At 57.9% G+C, this 26,779-nt stretch overlaps 2 protein-coding genes across 4 annotated transcripts; both read left to right on the top strand.

Annotated features, from left to right (window-relative positions):
* Nucleotides 1–805: 805 nt before the first annotated feature.
* SLC25A1 (solute carrier family 25 member 1) lies at nucleotides 806–20,704 on the top strand (the record flags this gene model as incomplete). Of its 3 annotated transcripts, none has more annotated exons than XM_082491624.1 (9): nucleotides 806–942; nucleotides 16,726–16,833; nucleotides 16,990–17,089; nucleotides 17,321–17,459; nucleotides 17,934–18,018; nucleotides 18,183–18,287; nucleotides 18,717–18,832; nucleotides 19,171–19,244; nucleotides 19,366–20,704. In XM_082491624.1, the coding sequence occupies 9 exons, from the start codon at nucleotides 930–932 to the stop codon at nucleotides 19,478–19,480; spliced, it is 855 nt and encodes a 284-aa protein (XP_082347750.1). In that variant the 3' UTR covers nucleotides 19,481–20,704. The 3 variants fall into 3 exon arrangements, with proteins under 3 accessions (XP_082347750.1, XP_082347749.1, XP_082347748.1); XM_082491623.1 differs by lacking the exon at nucleotides 806–942 and adding an exon at nucleotides 5,865–5,955; XM_082491622.1 differs by lacking the exon at nucleotides 806–942 and having other exon boundaries at nucleotides 16,432–16,833.
* A 414-nt stretch (nucleotides 20,705–21,118) lies between these two features.
* LOC309678596 (somatomedin-B and thrombospondin type-1 domain-containing protein-like) lies at nucleotides 21,119–23,915 on the top strand (the record flags this gene model as incomplete). The annotated part of the gene is made up of 5 exons (XM_082491670.1): nucleotides 21,119–21,386; nucleotides 22,113–22,295; nucleotides 22,427–22,517; nucleotides 23,229–23,387; nucleotides 23,810–23,915. Exons 1-5 carry the CDS (start codon nucleotides 21,179–21,181, stop codon nucleotides 23,913–23,915), a joined length of 747 nt encoding a protein of 248 aa, XP_082347796.1. The 5' UTR covers nucleotides 21,119–21,178.
* Nucleotides 23,916–26,779: the final 2,864 nt, after the last annotated feature.

Genomic DNA, 26,779 nt, shown 5'->3' with positions numbered 1-26,779 from the left:
GCTTTTATAAATTTTGTGATCTTGCATTCTAAAATGCATCTGGAAACGCATACTCCCTGCCATTACAGTGCAGCTGTACCTAAAATGTGGAACAAACTCTTGCATACCAGAGTACTTCACTGTTTCTTTAACAGTTAAGTCTTTCCCAGCAGGAAATAACCCCTCTTTTAGTGGGTTAAGTGAAGGCTTAATCCAGTTTGTGAAGTTGTAGTGTCCATCCAAGTTTTTGAAAACTTGGATAAGATTGTTTCGCAGAAAACCTTCTTTAAAACTAAGCTTCTCATTAATTCCCACCGCTTCAGTGAGATGGGGCTAGTGCTATCATGTAGAATGATCTGTTCATGCGGAACACGCTGCGAAGTGTGGCATCTGGAGACTAACTTCTGGGCTTATGATGCTGTCAAATAGTAACTTGCTTGAACCTACATACAGGCTTTTACTGACTTATACTTTTCCTCTGAGAAACAGTATGGATTTCCTTCTGTAATAGCTTTTGCTATTTGTCAGACCTTAGGGGGGTTTTCCCCAATCTGGCAAACCTTGTGGAACTACAGATCTGGCATCGGAGATGACAAGCAATTTGCAAGCATTGCTGTGCCTCTGCTTTAGTGTCTTGTGAGCTAGGTGGAAACTGATCTCTCCACAAATGACTGCAAGGACATGTGCTCCTCTTGGCATAAAATTCTGACCTGTATTCAGCTGCTCGCTCTGTGCTAGCACTTGAGCTCCTTACACTATCCTTTTCTCCCTCACATCTTTAAAGGTTACTGGTTTCTTTTGGTACAAACACCAAGTCAAAGGAGAAGGGAGGAAGAATGTCTAACAAAGCTGCTGCTAGAAGCAGAATTCTGATGGAGGCTACTGCTGCCTGCTCTGTTGGGCCAGATGAGCCAGCCCCATAAACTCAGGAGGAATTAAACTCAGGAGGAATGCATCGCTGGGGTAAGATCTGTTTCTTATTGGCTACATAATGTTGTGGCGTTTTACAAGATTTCTGTTTCCTTCCCCCCTGCCCCCCTTCTAGGGCTCTATAATTAAATGGCAACGTAGCAGAAGAAAATGCACTTTAGTAATTTTGCTCCTTAAAAAATAAAAATTATAGGCAGATGGAGCCTGTTCAACTTAGTACAAATTATGGGAATGACACAGGAATGACAGTAGTAAATGTAAGGTCCGAAACTTAATTTTGATTTAATAGCTTCTTTTTTTAGTAACTGCAATGCTGAGAGCTGGCACTTAGAGGATGACGTGGATCCTTTAATAAGGCTGCGTGAAACAAGGAACGACTTTTTTTTCCCTTGCAAACCCAGCAATGGTTACTTAGAAACATAAAAGATTTCCTCTGTTTTTTTGAACTCTAAAACTGACAAACAAATCCTTTGTTGTCTGATGCGCGCTTAGATGAACATGGATAACTTTTGTACTTGGGCACGTGTAATGTACTTGGGCAAAGCCGACTGTTCAACTGCTGTACAGTTAATGTTTATGCTTCAATGTGTGACATTTTCATCGGCAGGCTGGAACCTGGCCACTGAGAAACTCTTAGTGTGATTAAACCAGCATGACAGTGGATCCAATTTGTACTGAAAAAAATTGAGGCTAGAAATCCTGCAGATCTTGGAATAAGTAGTGCTGCACGAAGCTGGTCCCCATAACAAGCAGTTTAGAAAGTGTGTGTGCTACCTTGTGACAGGGTGTATTTCCCATCTGTAGAACTTCTGAGTCCTTCCTGTTCTGCTGTAAATGGTGTGTCTTGTCCCTTGTTTCCAAGCTGGCTATTTCTTTTTTGCTTTACAGAGAATCCCAAGCCTGCTTCAATCTTTTGTTCCCGCAAAGCAAAATTTGGACATCTTAAATTTGTGATAAAATGTTATGGAACATAAGGCAGGAAAATGCTTAATGACACTGGAGTGCTTTGTGACACTGCTGTGTAATTAGGTTGTGGTTTGCTGAGTGAATTAACACTTGCTATAGCAACCTGCAGGTGCACCAGTCCAGCTTAATGGATCTCGAGTCTTTTTATTCTGCTACATCTCTTATTTCAACAAGCATTCAGCCTTCAAAGAGTTTGTTGCCAGTATAGCTTTCTTGTTTTTCAATACTATGTGTTTTCTGTGGGCATCTTTCCAAAGGCAATGACAGATCCTGACTCATGGTTTACTACTAATAAAATGCTGCAGAATTGTTACCATAGGTATGTGTTTCAGTCTAGATATTTCAGTCTGGAGCCTTTAAGATCTTTCAGGAAAGAAGCAAAATCCACCCATTTTCTTCCAAGCTAAAATAGACTATAAAGTTGCCAGCTTTTAAGCATTAAGATGGTATGAATTTGAAATACAGTCAGTGAAGGGTAAGTCTTGTCTTGCTTTTATGTGTCAGAATTTAAAAATTCTGAGTCAAATTCTGAGTTTATTCAGTGCTGCATTCCTCTGCATGGTTCAGTCACTCAAGGAGATTTTTTTTTTTCTGTCTGCTGTGCTTTTAGTCAAGACTTTAAAATATCTTCATCTAAAAATCAGTGTTTCTCCTTTTCCTCCTAGTGGTTATGAAAGGAAGGAATTACAAAGTCATCTGGTATGTTCTTTTCCACAGCGACGAGGTTTCCAATATGACGCAAAGCACAAATTCCCAAAGTGCTGGTTATCCAGCTGGGAAGCTAGGAGCATATTTGAGTGCGAAGGGGTGGTTAGTAAATCTTTGCACTGCTTTCCTCTTGGAAGAAACATTTTTGTTTTCAGTTAGAGCATGGGGAAATGGTGTCATCCAGGGTAAACTGCTAACAGGGTTTGTCACCTGCAGTAGTTTCTTTCAATAATACATCATGCTGTGAGGGAAACGTGACCACGGTCTGGTAGCAGAATGATAACCTGTAAATGCTGTATGCAGTACATGGATTTCACTCATGTTCTAAGATGAGTCAGGCCCGCTCAAATGTAACAGGGACTTCTGTTAGGCTCTTTAGAGGCTCGGTCTCGGTAATCTCAGTGAATAATCCTGAGTATCAACAGGAGCTCTTTTTGCATGTGTGCTCAAGTGGGAATCATGCAAGTTGTTTTGGAATAGCATCATCTTTCTTATAGTCACAGTGGCTCCTGCTGTACCCACTTGAAAGCTGGGGAATGTTGACTCAAACCTTCAATATGATCACTTCTCCTTGAAGCCCGTTATACACAGGATCTGTTACGCATGAAGGAATCATTTGTTCTTGTCAGGGAACCCAAGAGGAAATGAGTTTTCTACAAGACTTGGAGTCTTACGGTAAAATAAGATTAATAATGCATAGAAAGGTTTGTAGTAGTTGATGAGTTGTAGCAATTCAGATAATATAGCTGTTCAGTGAAATGAAGAGATTCTCTGATTTGAGGGCATATAATAGGAAGTTATCTGCCCTGTATTGACCACTTACGGTGTCTGAAACTATGGTGTGCTGCCGGGTGCATCAAGCTGTGCCAATTGGAAAACAAACAAACAAACAAACCCCACCCAAAACTACCTCATTTTGGGGAGGGGCAAGGGAGAGATAAGTTGGAACTGATCAAGTGTGGTCACTGCTTATGTGCTTTCTAGGATCCAGAAAGCTCTGTCTGCAATCAGTGTTTGTGTTTAAAACAATTATGGAAGTTGCTTTCATCTTCAGTAGTTGTTTTTAATTCTGATTGTTAGGGCCTGGAGGGATGCCATGCGGTGCACAGGCTGCAATAGCACCTGACTAGGGATTTCACAATTCTTTTATCTTTCTATGGCAGCAGAAACAAGCACCAGCCACCAGCAAAGGAAATGGGTTCAGATTGTCAGAAGGTTGTTTCCATGAAAATTCCTGAATTGAGAGCAGTAAGACCAAGAACTGTCCATAACAGTAGCTGCTCTTTTATGCTTTGGCCACTCATTTCCTAGGCGATGCTCTTGACCATGCAAGTCCGGTCAAGTCCTTACTTTCATGAAAGTCCCTTATGGGATTGAACATGTGCCTTTTGCAGCCTCTGGTATTTCAGGGGTTGCTTATCTTCCTTAGATGCTCTTCTCCTTCAGGCTTTCTGCTGACGAGTGTTGTTAGCAGCTTGTTGGAGGTCAAGTTGAGGTGGCTTGCAATCTGTGTGCGATTAAATATGAATAATCCTTTTCCTGTTCAGCAAAGTAAGCGCTGTTGTGAATCTCATTGACGCTGATGAGAATTAAGCATGTGGTGTAGTATTTTCTTGAGCAGGATGAGGCCTTTCTGACTCGATTCGGGAATCCGTAAGAGCCAGTGTTTGTTGTGAAGTTGATCGTGGCCTCACGGTGGTGGGTGTATATGTCTACAAGCAGACATGAATGTTATGGTAACTTGATGGAAAGATAGCAAGGAGTTGCAGGGATTAATCAGAAATCCAAATGCATTTCCATTTGTTTGCCATCTTTGAAAAGATTTATCTTATTTCTGCCATTCCAGTGCTGCTAACCCCGAGCACTGAGTAACTGCTCTGCATCTGTGACTGGGACCGTGAATGTTCATTCCTTCCATGTACCATTCACGTGTTATCTTTTTCCCCTTACTTCCCAGTGCCGGAGGTGGGTAGCCTTAGACTTGACATGGGACCACCTCAGTGTCTTAACTCTGTTCTGAAACCATGTATAGTTCTGGCATCATCTGGGGATGAGTTCTGCAATGCAAGTACATGTTCGTTTGCTTTTAATCCTGGCAGAATAAAGGTGCTTCAGTTTCCCAAATGGTCTTTCTGCAGTGGGCTTAGCCAGAAAGCCACAGCTGGATCACTGCACTGTTTGCTTTCGGATGAGGCTGGCAGCTGGCATCCAGCTGCCTGATTTTGCTGAGTCTTGTTAAGCAAAAATCATGTCACAAAGCGCACAGATAGCAAGTCTCAACAGGAGCATGCTCTACGCGTGGCTGGGGGAGATTTCTTATGTGAAATCTTCCCTTTTTGGAATGGGGCGGCTGCTCCGGGTGTAAGGGAGAACCCAGCTCTGGAGTCCAGCTCCAGCGTTCCCTGCTTTCTGTGAAATCCCGGGCGGAAAGGAAAAACAGTGTTGGTTTCTCTCTCCAGCATTTCTGTAACTACAGCTTTCAGACACAAATTAGTGAAGGGCTGTCTTCTTACGTCTGCAGATGAAGCGAAAACACGTAGGCGTGTGATTTAGGAGCAGTTGGTAGTGAATCCTCCTTTAAAAAACTAAACATTATTTGAAACAAGCCTGAAGTGCCTGTGCAGTCACAGGCAGTGAGCGCGTTTCAGTTTCTCTTCCACTTCCAACATTAGGTGTTCACATGTGATTACTACCCTGGGCGTTTCCTTCTCTCCCTTCCTCACTGACCGGAACATTAATGCCTTAAGCAGAGGGACCGAGAGCGGCAAAAACCCCACTCTTTTAAAGTGTGTTTGGACCAGTAAAGGCCAAATCTACCGTTGTCCAAGAGCAGTGAGCGTGCCGCTGCACACATCCAACCAAACGGATGCTTTTTAGGGGGCTTTTTATAGCCACTCCTGGCCTAAGTGCCCCCGGAAGGTTTCGTGTGCACGTGTGCTCGCTGCCCTGGGCGCTTGCAGTGGTTCAGAGAGGATCGGGCAGGGCGAGCGCCTCCCGCCCGCGCCTGGCGGGGCCGACACCTCTCCCGTGGGTTTTTCCACGGATTTCCGGGAAGAGGGTAAAGGAAGCGCCAGTTCCGCGTGTCGCGAAGCTCAAATCAGGCACCCGCCGGCTGCTCTTGCCCCGCCCCGCCCCGCCCCGCCCCGCCCCGCCCCGCCCCGCCCCGCCCCGCCCCGCCGCCTGAGGATGTGACGCCGCCGGCCCCGCCCCTCCGCGGGCACCGCCCTGAAATACGGCCCCGGCAGCCGCCGCCGCCGCCGGGCAGCGCAGGAGCCGCGGCCATGCCCGCCCCCGCCGCGCCCCGCCGCCTGGCCGCTGCCGCCCCCGCTGGCAAGGCCAAGCTCACCCACCCCGGCAAGGCCATCTTGGCAGGTAAGAGCCCCACCACCACCACGGGTGGGGGTCCCCCGGCCGCCGCTACCGGCGTGGGCATCCGTGCCGGGCGGAGGCTGCCCTGAGCCGTCCCGCAGGAGCTCCGTCTCTGCCGCCGGCACCGCCCGCTGCCCGGCAGCCCCCAGAGCCGCTCCGTCAGTCTCCCCGTCTCCCGCTGCATCCCGGCGGCGGGGGGGGGGTGAGGGGGGCGGCCCGCGGCGGAGCGGGGCTTCCCCCGGGGCGGCAGGGAAGGAGCTCCGGCAGATGTACTCCGAGCTCGGGCGTCGGCTCCCGCCGCTCCCGGCGGGGGTGGCAGCCTCCCTGCGAGGCTGTTCCTGCCACCTGTGGCCTTGCCGGGGGGGTGTCGGGGTGCCCGGTACAGTAGGGCGAACACAGGGCTCGCGGCAGTGGCGTTGTCTAGCAATATGAGCCAGATTCGGCTTTATTCAGCTGGATTTCCATGTCAGCAGGAGGGAGTGGGACTGACGGATGAGGCAGCAGCGGGGGACCTCCTTACACACCCTCTGAGGATGTTAAGGGAGAAAGCCAAAGCAGCAGCGCGCAGGTTGTACCTGCTCCAGCCATGTCTCGCATGCTGCTCTGCTACAGCTCCTCTTACAGCTTCTTGGTCCCTCCTTTGTGTCTCGGCAGCAGTCCCCATGGATCGGGGCATGTTTTCCCATCCAGTTCTGACTGTTTCCAGGGCATTTAAGCAGGCTGGAAGCACAGCAGTAACTGCAGAGTTAATGCCTTTCCTTCTGCTTCTGGTTGGTTTGAGCTTTGAGCTGAATGGAGTCCAAGACAGTCGAAGGCTTGTTAAACTCCTTTGTAGCCGTTCGTTAGCTCCCTGGTTTCTCCTGCCACTCGCAGGACAATTCCCAGAGTGGAGATTAGTGTCTTCCCTTTAAAATGAGCCATCGTGGTCTCCATGCAATTGGTGTGTTAAGAGCTTTTGTGTTTTCGAGCCAATTCCTCCTCCTACGGTTGTGGCTTTGTTCTTCTGTCCAAGTCCCTGCTCCCCTCCAAGGGCACAGCTCTGGACCTTCCGTAGCGGGGACCCGGGAGGAGCGAGGCTGCGCACGCCCCAGCTGGGCACAGGGAACCGAGCCCGTGTCGCTCCAGCCTTCCCTGCTGGCCCCTGCCTCGGCGGTCAGCCACCCATCGCGTCGGAGAACTGCCGGAGATGGCAGCGCTGTGGGAAATGGTTGCGAGTGCTGGAGCCTGCAAAGGGTGATGAGTCCTCCCAGTGTCACGTCGCCCAGAGGGGTCTGTGTCACCCAGGCTGCGTGGCCAAAGGGCTGGGGCGTGAGGAGGAGGGAATGAGAGGGTGTCTTCTCTTTCAAATGAGACCTTCAGTGAGGCTTCAGGCTCCTCCAGAGCTCTGTGCTCCTCGGGGTTCTCCAGACTTGTGCTGCCCTCCCCTTGAAGCGGGTTGTTAGTTCAGGCCTCTTATTCCCTTTTATTTAGAGGTCTTTTAAATGGGATTTAATCTGAGGTTAGGATGGGAAAGACAGGCAGTCTGCTCCCCATCCAGCCTTCCCAGTCTTTCCCAACTCGCTGCCCATGTGCGGTGTGTCAGGTTCTCGCTGCCCGGGCCGGTGTACCAGGGGACTTTCATAGCCTTGCGTCCATAATCAGGGATCATCAGCTGTGGATGGCTTATCGGCATGCTCGGAAAGAGGCTGCAGCAGACTTCCCTGCTCTGCCTTGCCAGGAAAGTTGCCGTGGGTGTGCCTGGAAGCTGTTGTGGTGTAAAGGGAGGGATGTGGTGGTTGTGGCCTCTGCCAGGTGTCAGGCTGGGCAACATAGCACAAAGCTGCACGTGCCCCTGCTTGGAGGAGCCCTTCTGGGTCCGTGTGAGGCTGCAGGGGTGGAAGAAGGACCCTATTGAGATGCTAGTCTTCTCCTGCACACAGCAAATCAGAGTAATTGGTTAATGGGCTGAAGTCTAGCCAAGCCTCTGTGGCATCTAATTGTATTAGAGAACCACATAACTGGGGGAAGGCTGCTGTTAACTCCCTGCGTCCCACTCTGCTCAGCCCTCCAGCCCCTTGCTGGGGGGATGCGGTTCCATTTGTGGCTTTCTCTGCTGACTTTAAGGGGTTTGCTGATGCTCTCAGGGTTTCTCATCTGATACCTGTCTGCACAACAGGGGTGTATGCTCCAAAGCTCAACCTTCTGGAGAGGAGGAGGTGTTCAAGATGGACCGTTCTTACTGTGCTGTGCTTCATCAGACTTGTACGGGTGGAGTTAAATAAGCAGCCGTCATCCCATCCTGGATGCCTATCTGCTCCCAGACCCTGTGTGTAATGGAGATCCTCCGCCAGGGAGGCACAGCTCCCCGGACCCGGGCAGGCTGGGGCTGGCTCTTCTGAAGAGGTGCAAGTGAAGCTCTGGCTGCCAAGAGCTCTTCTCCTTCAGTTGTTGCAACAGACAAATGCAAAGTTAAAAATTAATTTGCTAATGGGCTCTCGTTTGTCCAAGCAGTTGTTGTGTGCCAAGGCAGCACTTCACCTTGCTGTGACCACACAGCCTGTGCCGTCGCTGCTGCGGCCGTGCGTGGCCCAAGCACACGAAGGCAGCTTGGCTGTCCTGGCCCGTTGGGTGGATGTCACTGCCAGGACTTGGTCTTGGGGGGGCTCCATGCGGACTGGGCTTCCAGAGGGCAGAGCTGAGGGGGTGTGGGTCCCTGCCACCGTTCGACCCCTACACCACCTTTGCACAGGGAATAGCCCCCCTAGGCTCTGAACTGATGGTATAAAGTTGGTTTGGGGGACCTGGCACTGGGTCAGAAGTGGCATGGCTGTAGGACACTAAGGTTTGCCGTAATGCGACTTAATTTCAGCTCAGTTAAAAGACCGGTAAATTTGTAGGCTTTATGCTGAAATGGGTATTATGTGTGTCTTTCTAACTCATCTTTTGGATGAGTTACCTGTTGTGAAGCTGGCATAATTTCCTTGTGAACTCACGAGCTGGTTTGAGGACCAGCTCTTGCCTCTTCTGCTGGGTAATAACCCGTTAGCAGGCAGACCCAGGAGTCCAGCCGTGTCTCCAGCCTCCCACAGCCAGTTTTCGGTTTCTGTGCTGTGGTTTCCAAACAAACCCTTTAGCCCACCAGGCTCCTGTCCCTCCTGCAGGGACAGTCGCTGCCAGTCCACTGTGCAGTACCCAGCATGGGGCCGCACTGCGGTGGGCAAGCTCAAAATAAAGGCAGTGTGTGGCGAGGCAGGAATGCTGGCTGCAGAGGTGGTCAGCCCCGTGTTTCCCTGGAGGGCTCCTTACTGGGTTGTTGGGCACCGCAGGGCTGTTAGGTAGGCTCGAGCCAGCCTGCAGTGGACTATTTAGAGCTCAGCACAAATGGTCCTCACCATTTTCCAGGCGATCCCCTGCTCTCTTCCTGAGAACTTTGCGCCTGGTTGGTAGTGGCCGTTTGATGAAAGGCTTTGCCTGCCCTGCCCAGACTTAAGTACAGCCTTACTCTGTTTTTAGCCGGCTTTGAAGCCTGGGGTCTGCTCCCTCCCACAGAGAAGCTCCCAGCTGCCTTGCTCTTTGCATGGTAGCTCTGCTCCCCCGGGGGCTGGTGCGCAGTTGGTATTCCTGCCTACACCTAATGCCGCCTGGTCAAGGAGGCAGGACGCCTGGATGCCGTCTTACATGGTGCTTGATTTGGAAAGAGCTTGCGTGGTCATGGCTGTTGCTCTGATGTTCGTTACAAACTTGGAATACCACTGGGAAATAGCAGTGACGTGCACCAAGGTCCCGGGAGGAGCGTGGGCAGCAGGAGCTCTGCAGGGAGCGAGAGAAGAACCTGCAGGGTAGGGCATGAAGCACACGTTCAGCAGGGAGCCCAGGATCACGTGAGAAACAAAGCAGTAATTAGAGCTTCAGTTTCTTTGTTAATGTCTTGATATGATCTTTCTTAGGAAATACTGTACCTACAGAGGAGAGGAGTCGGGGACCGGGTGTGAAAGCTGAGGCTTGCCTGTTGCAGAGCAGGACTCCTTTCCCAAAAGTCCCAAGTCCACCTGGGCTTCCAGGGCCACTGCCCTCCTGGGAGGGAGGTTGTGCTGCTGGGAATGGCTATGGTCCAGCATGCTCTCTGGCTTTTAGATGTATGCCTGGTGCTCACAGCAGAGTAGGGGATGTTCCCCCCTCGATGCTGGGCTGGGGGAGCTGGGTGGTGGGCTGAACATGGTCGTGGGGGAGGATTGGTGAGCATGGAGGGAACTGGTCTTGCCAGGTCTGCTGGCCCCTGATGCATCACACCTGGCTGTTGTTTCCCCTGGGGTTGTGTCTCCTGGCTGTCGTCTATTTGGGGAGTGGGCAGGAACACGCTGGCCGTGGGTGCATCCTTGCCTGCCTGTGAGCCCTCATGGACTGCAGAAACCTCGAGCAGCCCCAAGGCTTGTGGTGGGAGGAGGCTGTCAGCCCCAGGACTGGGAAACCACATCGGGGTGCCCAGTATCTTCAGTCTGAATGAATTATGTGTGGGCTGGGGTTGACCCTGGGCTTTGAAATATGAGTTTCTGAGATTTTTTGCATGTGTGATGCTCTACTTGACATTCTGCAGGCAACCATTTTCTTTGGGTTGATGTGAATGATCGGAAGGAGCCATCCGTCTTCCTGGAGGCGATGAGCACCGTGAGCTGACAGCTCAGGGATGTTGCAGCGTCTCTCGTCTCTGATGGCCTTGCGTGGTGCATGCCAATGCAGCCTCCCTGCTGCCGCCTGGGCGGTGGTGTCCCTGTGCTTGTGCCCTGAGGTCTCGGGTCACCTCCTGACAGCAGGGTGTGATTTCTTGCCATCTCTTCTCTCTCCCTGTGCTCCAGGGCCTGGTAGAGCAGTCACTGCCCTGTGCTGGTGGCTGGGGTCCAGAGCCTGTCCCCGGGGAAACCTCGGTCCTGGCAGTGGCTCCTTCATCCAGCTACAGGGCTGTGCTGGGGGAAGCGTCCAGCAGCCCTGGGCTCCAATGTCAGCTCCCTGTTGCCCTTCTTTAAAAGATTAATTAAAAACTAGGTGTCTGAAGCGGGGTGATGGGTTGGCCGGGAGCCGGGGCCTCAGGGTGCGCAGGGCAGGTGGGTGAAGGTGAGTTGAGCCGGGACGGGGGGCTTGGCAGTCCCCAAAGGTGATCTCAGCGCCGAAGGCATATGATGCTGTGACTCCGAGCGAAGGGAAATGGCTTCTGCCATCATACTCGCAGCCAAGAAGTTCAAAATATAATAATGATTTATTGCAGTATTGGTCCATTGGGAGGTAAATGCAAAGGGGTGATGGATGAGCGGGTTGTGAAAGGATGGCCTGTTGGAACAGGACGATTCCAGTAAGATTAGGGACAAATTACTCCATTCCATCCACATCATTATCTGCAGCGTTGTTTGCATGGGGCTGTTTACCCACCTGGTGGCATGGGGTACAGAGAGGTGCATTTCATGTTTGTTGTTCCGTGTATCCCCGGGGAGGGGGGATCAAACTTTCGCCAGCCTGGCCGTAGCACGCTCCTGTGACAAAAGCGGCCACATGTGTATTTACCGATGGACATGCTGAACCCCTGTGCCCGCTGCTGGCCTTGCCCCTATCAGATGGGAGACGGTCCAAGGGCCCTAGCCCCAGTGCAGGGGATGGACGGCCTCTGAGATGGGCTGACCTGTTGCAGGACATGTTTTTTCCCCTTCTAACCAAAACACGGCTAATCTTCTGGCAGCGTGATTTGGAGGAAGCAGCCCTCACAGATCTCAGTGCCATATAAGACCATTCCCCGTGGAGCAGCCCTATCGTGGTTTTCCCCAAGGATGGGGCTGCGGATGGGTGGTGAAGGGCTGTGCACGGCAGGAGGAGGTGCTCAGGCGAGGACCGCAGTGCTCGCCCTGCTGAAAGCAAGCTCTGCTGGAGACCACCGCCCCAGCGAGGCGCCTGCCTGCTCGGGCAGCCGGGCTCTGCCCCTGATCCTGTTTCACAAGATGGCCCATGGTGGGATGGTGAGGGGAGGGTGGAGCCCGTTAAACCCGTTTCACCACTGCAGGCATGGTAGGATTTCTCCACCGCTGCCTTTCACTGGGTTATGTTAATGGCATGGCTCAAGAGCAGTGTGGATGGCTGCCAAGCGGGGGTCGATCCCTCGGCGGTGGGGAGAGAGGTCTGTGCTGCAGAGAACTGTCATGAGCCGGTGGTGGGTATTTCTGCCTCCCTGACTTTTTTTTTTTTTGTTTTTTTTCCTAATTTCCCCAGCTCTGAAAGCTATCTCGGCTAATGGGAAAGGGCACCAAGCCTCCTCGTGAGGGTAGGAGCTGTAAGCGCGGCGTGCAGGAGGCAGGCAGGATTGCCTGCTGTGCCTGCGGCGTGTGGTCCGTGTCACGAGTCGTGCCTGCTCGGCTCACCTCGTACCCCCGCACCTTCTGCATGGGGGCCGGGTGCCCTCGGAACAGGGGGAAACGGGGGCGTCAGCTTTTGCTGGAGCTCTGGGGAGGAACTGGGAGCCTGTCTGTGCCTTCCCACTGCCCTCAGCTGCACAGCCGGCAGGAGGGGGGATCGTGGGTCCTGCGGGAGCTCTGCTGCTTTGCTTCCAGGCCCTTAGGAATAATTTCCTCTGGCCTGAAAGGATCCTGCCAAATCTGAAGTTAAAAGGAGCTTGCTTTTTTTTTGTATGGAAATTAGGTGCTTGTGTATCTGCATGTGAAATTACCCTTAAAATGGAGAGGCTGAAATTGCTCTCCGGGTGCTCACTTCTCATCAGAGCTGCACAGAGACCTGCTGCTCCGTGTCCGTCCGCAGGAGCAGGACGCTGTCGAAGGTGCAGTCACTTGCAGGAGTGGCAGAGGGACAGTGCCACCTCCTGCCCCCCTGTGGCTCCCAAATGGGGCAGTGGGTGCTCACTGGGGCACTTGCCTCTGGGTAGGGGGTGGCAGTGCCCTCCCCAGCTGTGCAGCCTTGGTTTGTGTCGGCCCTCGGGGCTCTGCTCGTCTCCTCCGTTGCGGCTGCATCCTCCTGCCCTCTGCACCCACCCTGTCCTGGGTGCCAGAGCCGGGGTCCCTGGGACGGGCTGGTCGGGGGGCAGCTAGTGGTGTCCCCAGAAGCTGCTTGCTAATGGGGTTTGAGATTATTAGCCGAACCTGCATGCGCTGATGCCGTCACGCGCTGCGTGAGCATCGCAGGGGCGCAGCACCTTCCCGCTGTCCCCAAAACCCCTCTTCTTCCTGCCAGCTCTCCCCAGCGGTGCCCAGGGGCTGCGGCCGTGCCCTTGAATAACTCCACTGCCCCCTCCGCAAAGGCGAGCTAAACTTTTTTCTGGGAAAACCCTGCCAAGTGGCTGACAAACAGGTATTTTTGCCATCTCTTCCTTCCCCGCTGGCCTGCGGGGTGGGGATTGCTGGCAGCCGGGGCGCTTGCAGGCTCGCTGCAGGCAAGGAGCCATTCCTGGCGCTGGGAGCGGGATCCCCCCACCGGAGGCACCTTCTCTGGGGACGGGCAGAGCGACCTTCCCTGAAGGACATCCCCTCTCCTCTGGCTCCGCTGCATCCAGCTAGTAGCCGAGAGCCTTGGCTCGGTGTCTGGGCTGCCCCGCTTGCTCTTTCACCTCCTGAGCGCTCGCTGCCGGCTGTTCCTGCTGACTCCGCGGTGTTGCAAGAGCTGAAGCTGCCGGTTAAAGTCCGGGTAAACAGGTTGCAAAGCTCTCGACAGCCCTGGCGAGGGAGGGGGAGTGGAAGGAACTGCAGCTCATGGGCAATGGGGTGTTTTATTTGCACAGAATAAGGTTTCTGCTGGAATAAAATGGTGTGGGGAGAGGAGGCTCAACAGCAGAGTGGGACCTCCCCCTCCCTCCGAGGAGGGGCATGCTGTCCCTGTGCCAGGGCCCTTTGTGGGCTTGAGGATGCCCGTGGATGCGGCTTTGCCTGCGGGATGCTGGGCAGAGCCTCCCTGCCTCCCCTGCACAGACAAACGTCACTAATCGCGGAGGCTGCAGGCAGGTTGCAGGAGGTGCAACATCCCTCCCCGTGACATTTGATGTGGCTGCTGTGAGCCGAGGTGCTGGTTGCCCCTGGACTGGTGCTTGTCCTGGGTGTTTGCCTGCTCTCTGGCTCCTGGAGGTGCCGAAGCAGCAGCTGGTGCTGGGGGACTGAGAGGCAACAAACATTTGTGGCTCTTAAAACACCCAGCGCTTCAGCTCTGCGGTGTAGGAGGGAGCGCAGTGGCCTTGGCAGCACCTGGGGCTTTCGTGTGGCTGTGGTAGCCGCAGGGCCGGTGGCACGGTGGTGTGTAGGGTGAGAGAGGTGCCAGCCGGTGCTGGGCTTCTTGGGGACCATTCCACCCAGCTGGAGGACGCTGCTCCTCATCACACTGCTCGCCAGGGACCTGCCAGCTGCTCCTGCAGGAGCTGTTCGGCTTTGCAGGAGAAACTACAGTGCTTGGCAAGTCCCCGTGCCAGGGGACTGGCAGTGTCTGCCGTCTCTGATGGATATGCCAAGGAGGGGAAAGGGTCGAGGGGGCAGCAGGAGAGCTCTGGGGACCCTGGGGATGGTGGCTGTCTTCCCGTGGTGCCCCAAGGGAGAGCTGGCAACCGGCCATGGTGGCATGAGCCGGCCTTGCTGCGGCTGCAGGCAGCTTCTCCCACACTGCCCAAGCACGGGGTGCCGTGGAGGCGTAAAGGCCGGTGGTGGTCGCCCATCGCCGCCTCCCGGGAGGCGCCTGCCTGGCACGGGCTGAGCAGCTCCATCCTCCCCTGGGAACACAGGGGAAAACAAGGGGCCTTTGTCTGCTGCGGCAGAGCTGGGCTGGCCTCACACTCTGTCCCCAGCGTCCCATGGGCCCGAACGCTGCCAGGCTGGGCTGGTGGGTCTGCCCGTGGGCTGGGGGACTGGCACTGGGTGCTGCGGTGTGCCTACCCCTGACGTGCCCACGGGAGGAGAGGGGATGCTCTTGGAGCGTGGGGCTGGGCGTTCCTGTCGTCCTGGGCTGTGCTGTGTGCTGGCACGGCTTCATGGCTGCCTCGGAGAGGACGAGCGCAGCCCCCTGCTTCTTGTACCGGGGGGAAACAAACCAGGACAAGGCTGTTTTAAGGTGGGTTCTGCCCAGCTGCAGGAGGGAGCACAGCAAGGCTCCTGTCCTTTCCCTCCAGAAGGATGCAGCGGAGAGGTGGCAGCCGTGCCCCAGGGGATGCCAGCCTGCCCGCCAGGGCATCCCCGCACTGGGCGAGTGGCTTTGCTGGTGGCAGTCTGCAGGGGGGAGCTGGAGGCAGCACCAGAGAGATTAAGGGTCTCTCTTGTAAATTTGGAGGCCATAGAGAAGAAATAAGAGTATGTGAGAAACCCCCCTGGTCTGAGGAGGCGGGCCGCTTGCTGCTGCCGCCGTGGCGCATTTCCCTGTCCTGTGGGCTGTGGTGTCCCCTATCAGCGTCCCCTCGCAGGGTGCTTTGGCGGGTGCTGATAAGCCGAGCTGTGCTCTGCCGGGCAGTGCTGGGGCTGCACTTTGCCGCAGAGCAGGATAACCCACTGCTGCACCCAGCCCTTCCCTGCGCTGCCCCTTCCCACGGTGGCAGCACATCCCCCCCAGGAACGCCAGCGTGTCCCCTGGGCTGCGACGGGGCTGTGCGCCGCGGTGAGGCTGTGTGCCAGGGCTGGCTGTGGCAGGAGACACAGCGCTGCTGAGTCACGCTGAGGACGTGGCCGGGCTGGTGGAGGTGAGATGGGAGACCTGTCCCTGACGGGGAGCTGGCAGCCAACCTGACCCCACGCCGCACTGTGTCCCGTGGGGCTGGCGCCTGAGTCCTCAGGCCAGGAGGCCTCTGAGGGCTGCTCTGGTGGGTGCCCAGCCCCACCGGCAGCGTCCCGGGGCTCCCCAGCATCGCGTGGTGCAGCGCCCCATCCCGGGAGGCCGCCGGTCAGGGGCTTTGACCCGGTGCTGGCTTGTGCCCTGGCCTGGGCTGCAGCAGAGTTTGGCCCCCTGGGCCCTGGAGGAGCCTGGCTCGGCCCTGGGCTTCCTCCTTGCGCCCGCACAAGGAGCTGCCGCTGCACTTTGGTGCAGGGACCCGCGCTGTACAGCCGTTAGCCGGCCGGCCGGGGGTGAGCCCAGCTCCCGGCGACCTCCTGCCCAGCCGGGGTCGGCTCTGCTGCCTGGACGTGGCTCATGATGGGGTCAGCCACAGGCGCTTCAAGCGCGCCATGGGGAGCCCGACCACCGAGAGCTGGTGCTGCTCGCTGCCTGCGTGTCCCCCGGCGGTGGTGGGAAAGGCTTCAGCCGGTGTAATCAGTGCCCAGCAGCCGCCGCTGTGTGAGCCCGGGGCGGCCGGACAGGCTTGATGATAATTGCACTTATGTGCTGGCATGGCCGGGTCTGCAAATGGGCTCCTGCTGGTGTGGGGGGAGCGGTGCCGGGCCTGGTGCAGCACCGCTGGGCTGTCGGGTTTATAAATCCCCGTGCTGGCAGCTCACGTGGGGGGCTCCGGACGGGGAGAGGTGCCTTTGAGGGGGAAACGATGCTGAAACAATGGCCATGAGCGCGGTGTTTTGCTCAGTTTTCCCACCCCTTTGGCCAGTCCCCTTGCCGGCTCCTGCCGTGGCCAGGCGGTGATGCCTGTGCAGGGTGCCAGGTCGGTGTGGGGCCCTGCTGCCGTGGGAAGTCCCCAGGGGTTTGGCAAGGACAGGGACACCGCATCCCAGCCCAGACTGGGCTGCCAGAAGTCCCGGGCTCAGCCGTCGTGGAGCCGGCAGCAGCCGTGTGGCGTTGGATGGGCACGGCACCGCTGCTGCTCCCGGCCCCAGCGTCCCCTCTCCCGCCCAGGTGGCCTGGCCGGAGGAATCGAGATCTGCATCACATTCCCCACCGAGTATGTGAAGACGCAGCTACAGCTGGATGAGAAGGCAAACCCTCCCCGCTATAAGGGCATCGGTGAGTATGTGCCCCGTGCCTTGCCCCAACCCGCTAGCCGGATTCGGGTGCTGCCGTGAGCCTGGCTGGGTCTGGGGCGGGCGGTGGTGTTTGGTGAGGCGGTGTGGTGGCCCTTGGTGTGGCTGGTGATGGTGGTGCTACTGTGCTCTGCTGCAGGGGACTGCGTGAAGCAGACCGTCCGTGACCATGGCATCCGGGGGCTGTACCGGGGGCTCAGCTCGCTGGTGTACGGCTCCATCCCCAAGGCTGCTGTCAGGTAGGTGTCCCCTGTGGCACAGGGTGTGTGGAGGGGACCCCAGGTGGCAGCAAACAAGGGGGTGGGTTTGGTCTCGATGTCCCCAGCGGCACTTTGCCGAAGCTGGGTGCTTTCGAGGACTGGGAGGGTCGTCTCACAGGGTACGTGGCTGCTGCTGGGGACAGGCCCAGAACAGGGGGGTGCAGCCCCCCGGGCAGGTGCCTGGGGGTTGGCACGGCGGCTCCTCCGCAGGTTCGGGATGTTCGAGTTCCTCAGCAACCAGATGAGAGACGAGAAGGGGCGGCTGGACAGCACGCGGGGCCTCATCTGCGGGCTGGGCGCCGGCGTGGCCGAGGCTGTGGTGGTGGTCTGCCCCATGGAGACCGTAAAGGTGGGAGGCAGCTGCCAGTGTCCCCCCGCCCCGGCACCCCTCCCTGGGAGGGGGCGGGAGCCCAGGGATGCCCAGCTTTCAGGGACCTGAGGGCCGCGTGGATTTGCTCGGGCTGGTTTTGTAGGGGAGAAGCTGATGCTGGAAAGCCCCATGGAGAGGTCAGGCCCAGCAGTCGTGGCCCTTTCCCCCCTCTGGGGAGGAGCCCCTCACTCAGGAGCCATCCCGTCACCTATTTTAGTACTGTAAAACCCATGCAGTCGCTTGCAGAGGCAGTTTGCCAGGTTTTTCTCTGCAAAATGCACTGCTGGCCATGGGTGCGGGCTTCCCCTGTGGTCTCACCTGGCGCTGCCTGGCCACATGGGTCGGCTCCACTCTTGGGACCGTCCCCAGAGCAAGGCGAGAGGTGTCTGGCAGCCTTCCGGGGGTGCATCGCCCCCTTGCCTCGGCCTGAACGAGTGCGTCGTCTCCCCACAGGTGAAGTTTATCCATGACCAGTGCTCCCCCAAGCCCAAATACCGCGGCTTCTTCCATGGCGTCCGGGAGATTGTTCGGGAGCAAGGTGAGTCCAGGGGAAGTGATGTCCTGTCTCTCTCTGGTACCCCCACACTGTGGGGACAGGGTGGGAGGTGGCAGATGGGTGCAGGCTGGGACCGGCTGCCGGGGGAGTCTTTTCTCTGCCTGGGTGAGGCTGGTGCTCCCCTCCAATGCCATCTCTTGCTGCAGGACTAAAGGGGACCTACCAGGGCTTAACCGCGACCGTCCTCAAGCAAGGATCGAACCAGGCCATCCGCTTCTTCGTCATGACCTCCCTCAAGAACTGGTACAAAGGTATGGTGCCCCCGTCCCCCCAGGGCACCCTGGCTGCACCGCCGCTCCCCGAGCCCATCCTCGGGAGCCAGGCTTGGGTTTTCCACCAGTGCATCTTCTGCTTCTTGTGGATCAGACTCTCATGATGGAGGAAGATGAAACCCAGGGTAGTGGGGGTGCCTGATTTGTGGAGTTGAAGAGTCGCAGTGCTAGAGCATCACCTCCGCTCTCACCCTGAGCTCCTCAGTGCTGCATGGGCTCTGTGGGGCTGGTGCTGTTGGACAGTCCCCTCCAAATGCCCTGCCTCCCCCCCCCCCCCCCCCCACCTCAGCACAGCACCAGCCCTGACCATGAGCAGCTGGACCTGAGACCTTGCCCGTGGGCTCCCTTGGGGATGCTGTGCTTCATCCCCACACCACCGCTCTGCCCTCAACCTCTCCTCCTTCCCAGGGGATGACCCCAACAAGGTGATCAACCCCTTCGTCACGGGGGTGTTTGGAGCCCTCGCCGGAGCTGCGAGTGTCTTTGGCAACACCCCCTTGGACGTGGTGAAGACCAGGATGCAGGTACGGCACTGGGGCACGGTGCGGCACCGCTCTGCCTGCGGTGGGCTGGGGTCACCCGCTGTTTGGGAGCGGTGTTGTGCAGCCCCTGGGGCAGGTGCCCAATGCTGGTGAGGTTTGGGAGATGCCTGGGGACGCTGCCCTCTCGCAGCCAGGCAGTGGGTGTGCCGAAAGGTGTTCTCACGGAGGTGGGAATGTTCCCTCTGGGTTTGGTGGCCTGCAGTGGTGAAGGGGGATTGGTTCCTTCCAGCACACCCCCAGCTCTCTGCCTCCCCCATGAAATCCCCCCCCCCGCTGCATCCCTGGCTCTGGCCTCTGACCCTGCTTTTCCCATCCCACAGGGGCTGGAAGCGCACAAGTACAAGAGCACCTGGGACTGTGCCTACCAGATCATGAAATACGAAGGACCCCTGGCGTAAGCCCTGCGGTGGGGGCGGGCAAGGGGTGGCACAGGGGTGGCCGGGGAGGCGGGGAGGACTGGCAGGGAGGGGGCTGTGAGGGCACCCAGTCCCACAGCCCCCCTTTATCTCTGGCAGGTTTTACAAGGGCACTGTGCCTCGCCTGGGCCGCGTCTGCCTTGACGTGGCCATCGTCTTCGTCATCTACGATGAGGTGGTCAAGTTCCTCAACAAGGTGTGGAAAACGGACTGAGGGGGCCGGGCCAGGGTGCCCCCGCTGCCCTCGCCCCACAGGGCTGCAGCTGGAGAGCCGTGACCAAGCCCGCAGCGGCCCACCGGTGCTGCCCGGGGCCAAGTCTGCCCCACACGCGTGCCCTCCCCCCCAAACCCGGCCACCTTCATGTTTAGGAACAGGCTCCGGAGCAGGTCAAACTATTAGTTGTGTGCCAAAAGGAGTGGGGAGGGAGCAGCATCCAGACCCCCAGCATCCCGATTATGCCCGCCCCGATCCCCTGGTGACACTTCCCCCTGGTCCCACATCACTTGTGAGCGCCAGTTATCCAGGGTGAGGTGTCCCCTGGGATGGTGGCCTTGTGCCCCCGGGAGGTCAGCTTTTTTTGGGGGCGCTGAGGGTCCCCCAGAGCCATGCGGGTGCAATGGCCAAGCTGGCAGAGGCTTTTGGGGCTGACACTGCCGGCTGGGAGCGATGCACCAGGTTTTGCAGCAGCTCTGCGGGGGCACATCAGCCTTGCACCCCCTGGGATGGGAGGGCAGCAACCCCCTGGTGTGGCCCCAGGCTCCCTCCTCCCTCCTCCCTGCCGGCACTGAGACCGCTCGGGGTGCAGCATCCCAGCCTCCAGGTCCCGCTCGGCTCCGGGCTGCTGAGCAGGCGCTTCCCAAAATTGCACATGCAGCCAGGCCTTTAGATCTTCTCGCCGTGGGGCCGGGATTTGGGCGAGCTGGGTGTCGCTGTCACTTGCCGTTTACAGTTGAGACGCGTGTGCGAGCCGGGGTGAGGACACTCAGCCCTGTGCCACAGACTTGGCCCCTAGGCCGGGGGTGTGAACCCCTTCTTCTGCCACATTCCCCCCATCTGCCCTCCTGCCGCCTTGCTGCGGCCCCGTAGGTAATCCTGTAGCTTTTGGAGCTTCACGCTGACCCACTAACACCCGTGGCCGTGGGGCCGGAGCCCTGCCCTGTGCCGCACCGGGCTCGGCCACGCAGGATTTGTGCCAAACTTCCCATGAAGGAGCCGGGGGGGTCGTGGGAGGTGGGGCTCGCCCCATCCCTCCTCCCTCCCGTCAGCGGTGATGAACGCAGCCTTAACATGGCAGGGTGAAGGAGGAGAAGGAAAGCCCGGGCGTGGTTTACCTGCGGCTTTCTGCTCTGAAGCCACTGAGGGTTGATTTTTTTTTTTTTTTTTTTTTTTTTTATTGTTATTCTGTTTTACATTTGCAGTTTGAATAAAATCAGTCTGGCTTTAGCAGCTGCGTTGGCGTCCAGGCAGTGCTGAGTGTGCGGCGAGCAGCTCCCGTGGTGCGGGTGGGGATTGGGGATGGGATCCCCTATTGCGCCCAAATCCCCCTGTCCTCCGAGGCTGAGCCGGCGCTCCCAGGGGAGATTGTCAGCATCAACCCATCAGTGCCCGCTCACAGATGCTCCCGGGCAGCTCTGGGGTTGCGTTATTCTGTGCACAGCATTTTATTAACCATCCCGTTTAATTTCATTAACTCCTCACCCTGGCCAGAGGGAAGAGCCGGGATGGCGAGGGGCGGTGGAGCAGAAGGGAACGGGCTTTGTCCCCCCGCCCAGCCCAGGGGCGGTGCGGCCAGAGCTCCCAGTGCCGCTGCTGCCACAGCCCTCGCTCCTTGCCCAGCGTTCGCTAGCACGGGGGCAAACCTGTCCCGTAGGGGAGAAGCTGTCCCTTTTGGGCTTGTGGGGACGCAGTGCCATGCAGGGCCTGCTGCTCTGTGGGGGCTGGCTGCTGGCCACCGGCTACCTGGTGGGTGCTGCAGGCGGCTGCTGGCACCAGTGCTGCCCAGGCAGGAACAACGCCTGCTGGGCCGCAGGTGCCCACCGGGCTCGCTGCTACTGTGACTCGTACTGTGAGAGGACGGGCGACTGCTGCGAGGACTACCACGCTGCGTGCCGCCGTGCCGGTGAGTGTCAGGGTGGGATGGCACTGGCTGGACCCAGCCTGGGCTGCTGCTTTTGGTGGCGGGTGTCTGCCCTTATCAGTTAGCCCCATACTTTGAGCAGTAATGGGATGCATCTGGGGATGCCGGCTGGGCTGGATTTGGAGCAATATCCCGATTTTACGCCTTTTTCCACGCTGAATGTCTGGCTGCTCCCAGTGCAATAAGAGCCCACAGGGGTGGCCTCTGGTCGGCAGCTGATGGTAGCGCTGTCGTTGCAAGCCGAAGTCGTCAGGGTGGGACTCAAGCAGGATGAGCCCCGGTGTCACCGCTGCCGCAGGCGATGCCTTGCGTGGGGACGCGGGAACCAGGGGCTGTGCTGGGGGTGACAAACGGGGAGCGTGGGCTTGGGGGTGCAGAGCCAACCCACCCGGGCGGGCTCCAGCCGCGGCCCCTGGGACAATTGCAGCAGTCAGCCTTCCCTAATCTCCGGGGAGATTAGCGGGGTCCCAGCTCAGCGCGATGCAGAGCTGTGGCAGCGGCGTGGGGATCAAGGCCTGCGGAAGCGCTGCACAATGCCACCGCGCTGGCAGGGCCGCCCCTGCCCGGGGCTCGGGGGAGAGGGGCTCCCACCGCCACCCTTTTCCCTTCTCCCCGTCCCCTGGGCTGCACCCACGCTGCTCTCCTCCTTCCATCTTCCCTGCCACTGAACCTCTCTTTTCCCGCTCCGCTCCCCTGGCCTGCCGGCAGCGGTGGGCTGTGCGGTGGGGCCCTGGGGGCCGTGGAGCGGGTGCAGCTCCCTGTGTGGGGTCGGCAGCAAGGCCCGCAGCCGCCAGGTCACCGTCCCACCCCGGCACGGAGGGGAGCCCTGTCCCGACCTCAAGCAGCGCCGCGGCTGCTTGGGGGAGCACCCGACCTGCGGGACGGCCAAAGGTAATGCGGGTCCCACGGGGATGGCCACCTCCCTCGTGCATGACCACCTCCCCCGTGGCTCACCGTCCCCGCTGCCTGTCCCGTCGTGTCTTTAACCATCATGTCCCCCACCCTGGCTGCCCTTCTGCCAGAAGTGGCCAAGATATTACCTGACTCCTTCAGCCGGGACTTCAGGGATCCCTGGCGGAGAGCCGGGCAGCTGCTGCCGGAGGAGCCGGCAGGGTAGGTGTGACCCCTCTGCACGCCCCCCTGCAGCCATGGCCCCTTTGCAACCCCCAGACCCAAGGCCTCTCTGCACCCCCCCAGCCGTTATCCCCGTACAAAACCACAGCCCCTTTGCACCCCTTTCTAGACCCATGGCCCGTTTGCACCCCTCTCGAGCCAATACCCTTCTCCTCCACCCCAGCCTCATCGCCCTCTTTGCACCCTACAAATCTACAGCCCCTTTGCATCCCCCTCTTAGAGCTGTGCACGCCCCCCCTGAGCCATTACCCTCCCCCCCCCCCCCCAAACCATGATCCCTTTGCACCCCCCTAAAGCTATTGCTCCTTCGCCCTCCCCACAGACCCGTTGCACCCCCATACAAAGCCGTGGCCCCTTTGCACACACCCCCTCCCCAACAGCCGTTAGGCTTTCCCCCTGCCAAATCGCAAACCATGTTCCCTTTGCGACCCATACAAAGCCATGTCCCCTTTGCACCCCCTCCTAGAGCTGTGGCCCCTTTGCACCCTTCAGAGCCATTACCCTTCTACCCACCCCCACGAAGCCATGGCCCCTTTGCACCCCAAATCCATCACCCCTTTACACCCTTCATCCATTGAGAAAACACCACGACCTCCACCCTACCCCCCAACCACCATTTTTCCCCCTTTTTCTTCTCTTTTTCCCCCTTTTTCCCATTTTTTCCCCCTTCCCCCCCCTCCCCCTCCCCAGCTACTGCGGCTATTTCCGCCTGACGCAGGTAAGGCCCCCCTGCCGCGGGCAGGCCTGGAGCCGCCGCCTGCAGCGGGACAAGCAGGTGTGCGTCGAGTGCCGGGGGGACACATCCCACCCCCGTCCCCATTGCACCGGGCACGGGCTGCAAGGAGCCAGGTAGGTGGTAATTTGGGAGGAAGAGGGGGGGCGCCTCTGAAGGGACATCCCACCTACATGGAGGAGCATCTCTCTGTGCCCCTAAGGCGTCTTCCTTTTATATTCTTAATTATAAATATAATATTTATATAAATATAATATTATGATATGACACGATATTATAATAGACCATAATATTATAGGGTAATATTATTGATTTATCTTATAATATTATGGTACATTATATATGCTATAAATCACTAATATATGATATGAAAATAAATACATAGAATAGAATATTTCAGTTAGAAGAGACTTACAATGATAATCTGGTCCAACTGCCGATATATATTACTATATATGTATGCAACTATATACAATTTTTTATAATTATCTTGAATTATTCACGGCATGCCCCAGCTCTCACTGGCTTTCCCTTCCAGGACATTTTGGGTGGCCGCTTCCGTGGCGGGGTGCCAGGGCTCGTGGGTGCAGGAGGGGCTGCAGGAGGGTTGTGCCTGCCCCCCGCCCGCTCTCATCTTTGTGTAGCATCTCCCTCCCCGGCCTCCGAAAGGTGAGCTGAGCCCTCCCCACCACCGCTGCTTGCTGGGGAGGGAGAATGAAATAAAAACGTGGTATCTTATTTAATTTCACCCTTCTGCAGGCTCACTGCTCACCCTTGGAGCTGACTCCCCGTGCTTTCCATCAAGTATTTTGTTGAAGAGTGGGAAGAAAAGCCTGCTTATAAAGATTAAAAATAAGGGAATGGCTAACGTGGTGGTTAATGGTGGAAGAACTTAACGCTGGGGCTAAATCTGTGTGAGGTGATGATGCGGTGGTGACACGGGAGGACAACGCGATGATGTCATGCTCAGCCGTGACATCTTGCCGTGCAATGAGCTGCCATTGGTGAGCTACACGAGGCTGTAGGAGCATCCTCCCTCCGCACGTTCAGGCTGGCCTGACTGCAGGGAGCCATGGGGTGAGCCACGAAGGGCAGCTCGGCTGTGTGCTGTGCTGTGCAGAGAGAAATTAAATGTAGGCACCCAAATCTACATGAGGATGATGATGCTGGTGGATGTTTGGGCCCAGCTGTGGGCCTCGGCCGCCCCCACTGGGGTGAGCAGGGCCTGGCTGGGCGATGCTGGGCTGCGCTGGCGCCATTCCCCACTCCTTGCCCAGTGTGACGTGACCTCACTGGTGGCGTTCCCAGTCCAGCCTTGGCCGGCGTTACCCACAGCCAAGACACTGTGCCAGTGGCCCTGGCACCTGCCTGCACCCCCAAACCACCCGCTGGGTGCCAAGCACAGCACCGGGCACTCGTCCGGCAGAGATCACCTCTATCCAGACATGGCCGCCTGCGGCAAACAGCGGTGTCAGAGCCCCGCGCTGCCACGGCCAAGACACCCGGGGAGCTCTGAGCCGCTAAACACCCCTGGGAAAATGGAGTGACGGGGCCAGAGGAGATGTGGGTGGCAGCAAAGGGCTGGGACCCCTCTGCCACCAGTGGGCTGCCTGAGCAAAGCAGAGAAATGCATTAAAGCTGGAGAGGGGACACGAAGCTGCAGGCAACCAGCTGCTCCTGCCCTTTTTCTCCCACCCGTGTCCCTGCCATCACTGCGCGGCCCTCCCAGCCCCGTCGCTCTCCGCAGGAAGCCGGGCTGCAGGGCTGGGTCAGTGATGCTGACTGCAGACCCCAGGTCCATGTACCGCAGCCTCCCCAAAGCTTAACCCTGCAGGATTCGGCCTTTCCCCCGGGGGTCCTCCACGTGCTGCAGTGGCCGGTGGGAACAGGGCAGGGTACGGCTGCCCCAGTGCGGGAGCTGGGACCGGCAGGGAGAGCGGGCAGGATTTTCTCTTGGAAAAACATGGGTTTTTGGGCAGCTTGTCCACAGCAAAGGAGGAGCCGCTGCCCGGGAAGGGCTGTTGTAGCTCTGCAACCCACCTGGTCTGGGGATGGGGCCAGGAGCCACAGCAAGGATCCTGCACGCCCGGCTCGGTGGGTGTTGGAGAGGTGGCCAGAGTCCGGCAGCAAGGCAAGCGCCTCACCCTTCTCTGGAGCCAGGGCTGACCTGCTCTGCATCGCCAGGCTCGCGGTCACGCCAAGGCAAAGCCACACCAGCGCCAGGCTCAGCATGCACTCGATGCCGAAGGGTGTGGGGGGCTCGGAGGAACTGGCTGGCAGCGCCATCACCACCCCTGCTGCACCCCGGCCCTGTGGCAAGGCAGGATGGGGAGCCACCATCGGGAGCACCTCTGCTGTGGGCGGGCAGGGGACTGCGGGGGCCATGGTGGATGATGGCAGTCTCTTTTCCACACTGACCTGGGGCCCCCGTCAGGAGCAAGCTCTTCTTGGGGTCGGGCTCCCCGCTGGCTGCACTGAGTAGGCTCTCCATCGCGGGGCTGGTGGGGTCCCCATGGGGCAGAGCAGCCCATGGCCCATGGCAGCAGCGCTGCTCTGGCCACGTAGGAGCGAGTCCAGGGTGGCCTCCAGCATCCCAGGGGGTCTGGGGGGGCCATCCTCGCTCTGAAGGCTGAGGCCGTGAGCAGCAGTTCCAACAGCCCTGGACTGGGCTTGTTGAAGAGGGTGAAGATGTGTAAGAGCTTCTCCTGGGGCCACTGGCGGAGCAGCAGGTGCTTCTCTACAGCCAGCTCCCTGCAGATGTCGATGACCATGTTTTGCCACTTCTTGCGGATCTCATCAGGCATACACTGGACCAGGGGGGTGAGGGAGTCGACAGCGGCCACAATCTCCTCCCAAGTGTGGGAGGCAGAGGCCATTGTGTTCTTTTACCGGCCGCTCTTGGAGATCAAGATGTCCTTGTGGAGGCTAAACTCCTCTAGGATGAGGAATTTCTCCTCCTCAGAGAACTTGATGCGCTTCAGCTTGGCCGTGCTTATGCTGCCCCTGCAGCGGGCAAGGAGGGGTTGAGGATGGAGATTAGGATGGGTCAGCGTGTGCTCGTGCCAAGCACCGCTCCGTCCCCCCATCTGGGGCACACCGAGCCGGGGCTGCGGCACTGCTTGGGGCTCTGCAAGACCAGATGTCCCGGGGGTGCTGATGCTGGTGTCCCCCCCTGCAGTGCTCCCCAAGCCCGGATGCCTGGCGGGGTCGCTTGCTGGTGCTGGTGCTGGCCTGGCGACCAGGAGAAGTGGACGTAGCTGCATCCCATTCTGCAACAGGGCGGTGGTGGGGGTGGCCCAGCCCAGAGGGGCTCATTTGGGCACTGGGTCTTCAGCTGCCCATCTGCTGCCTGCAGCCGTGAGCTGGGCTGCACCCCAGGGCTGGGTTGTTCAGGGGGGTTGGTTTGCTTTGGGGTTTGGATCTCCCCAGCCGCAGCTGGTGGCTGTTGCCCATTTGCTGCCCCACAATGTGTTTGGCTCCCACCCGCCTCCCGCTGCCGCAGCCTCCC

The sequence above is a fragment of the Vanellus vanellus genome (assembly GCF_965231255.1).
Source record: "Vanellus vanellus genome assembly, chromosome: 16".
NCBI classification, from domain to species: domain Eukaryota; kingdom Metazoa; phylum Chordata; class Aves; order Charadriiformes; family Charadriidae; genus Vanellus; species Vanellus vanellus.
Note: the sequence above shows the minus strand (reverse complement) of the source record. Positions and strands in the feature narration are given on the sequence as shown.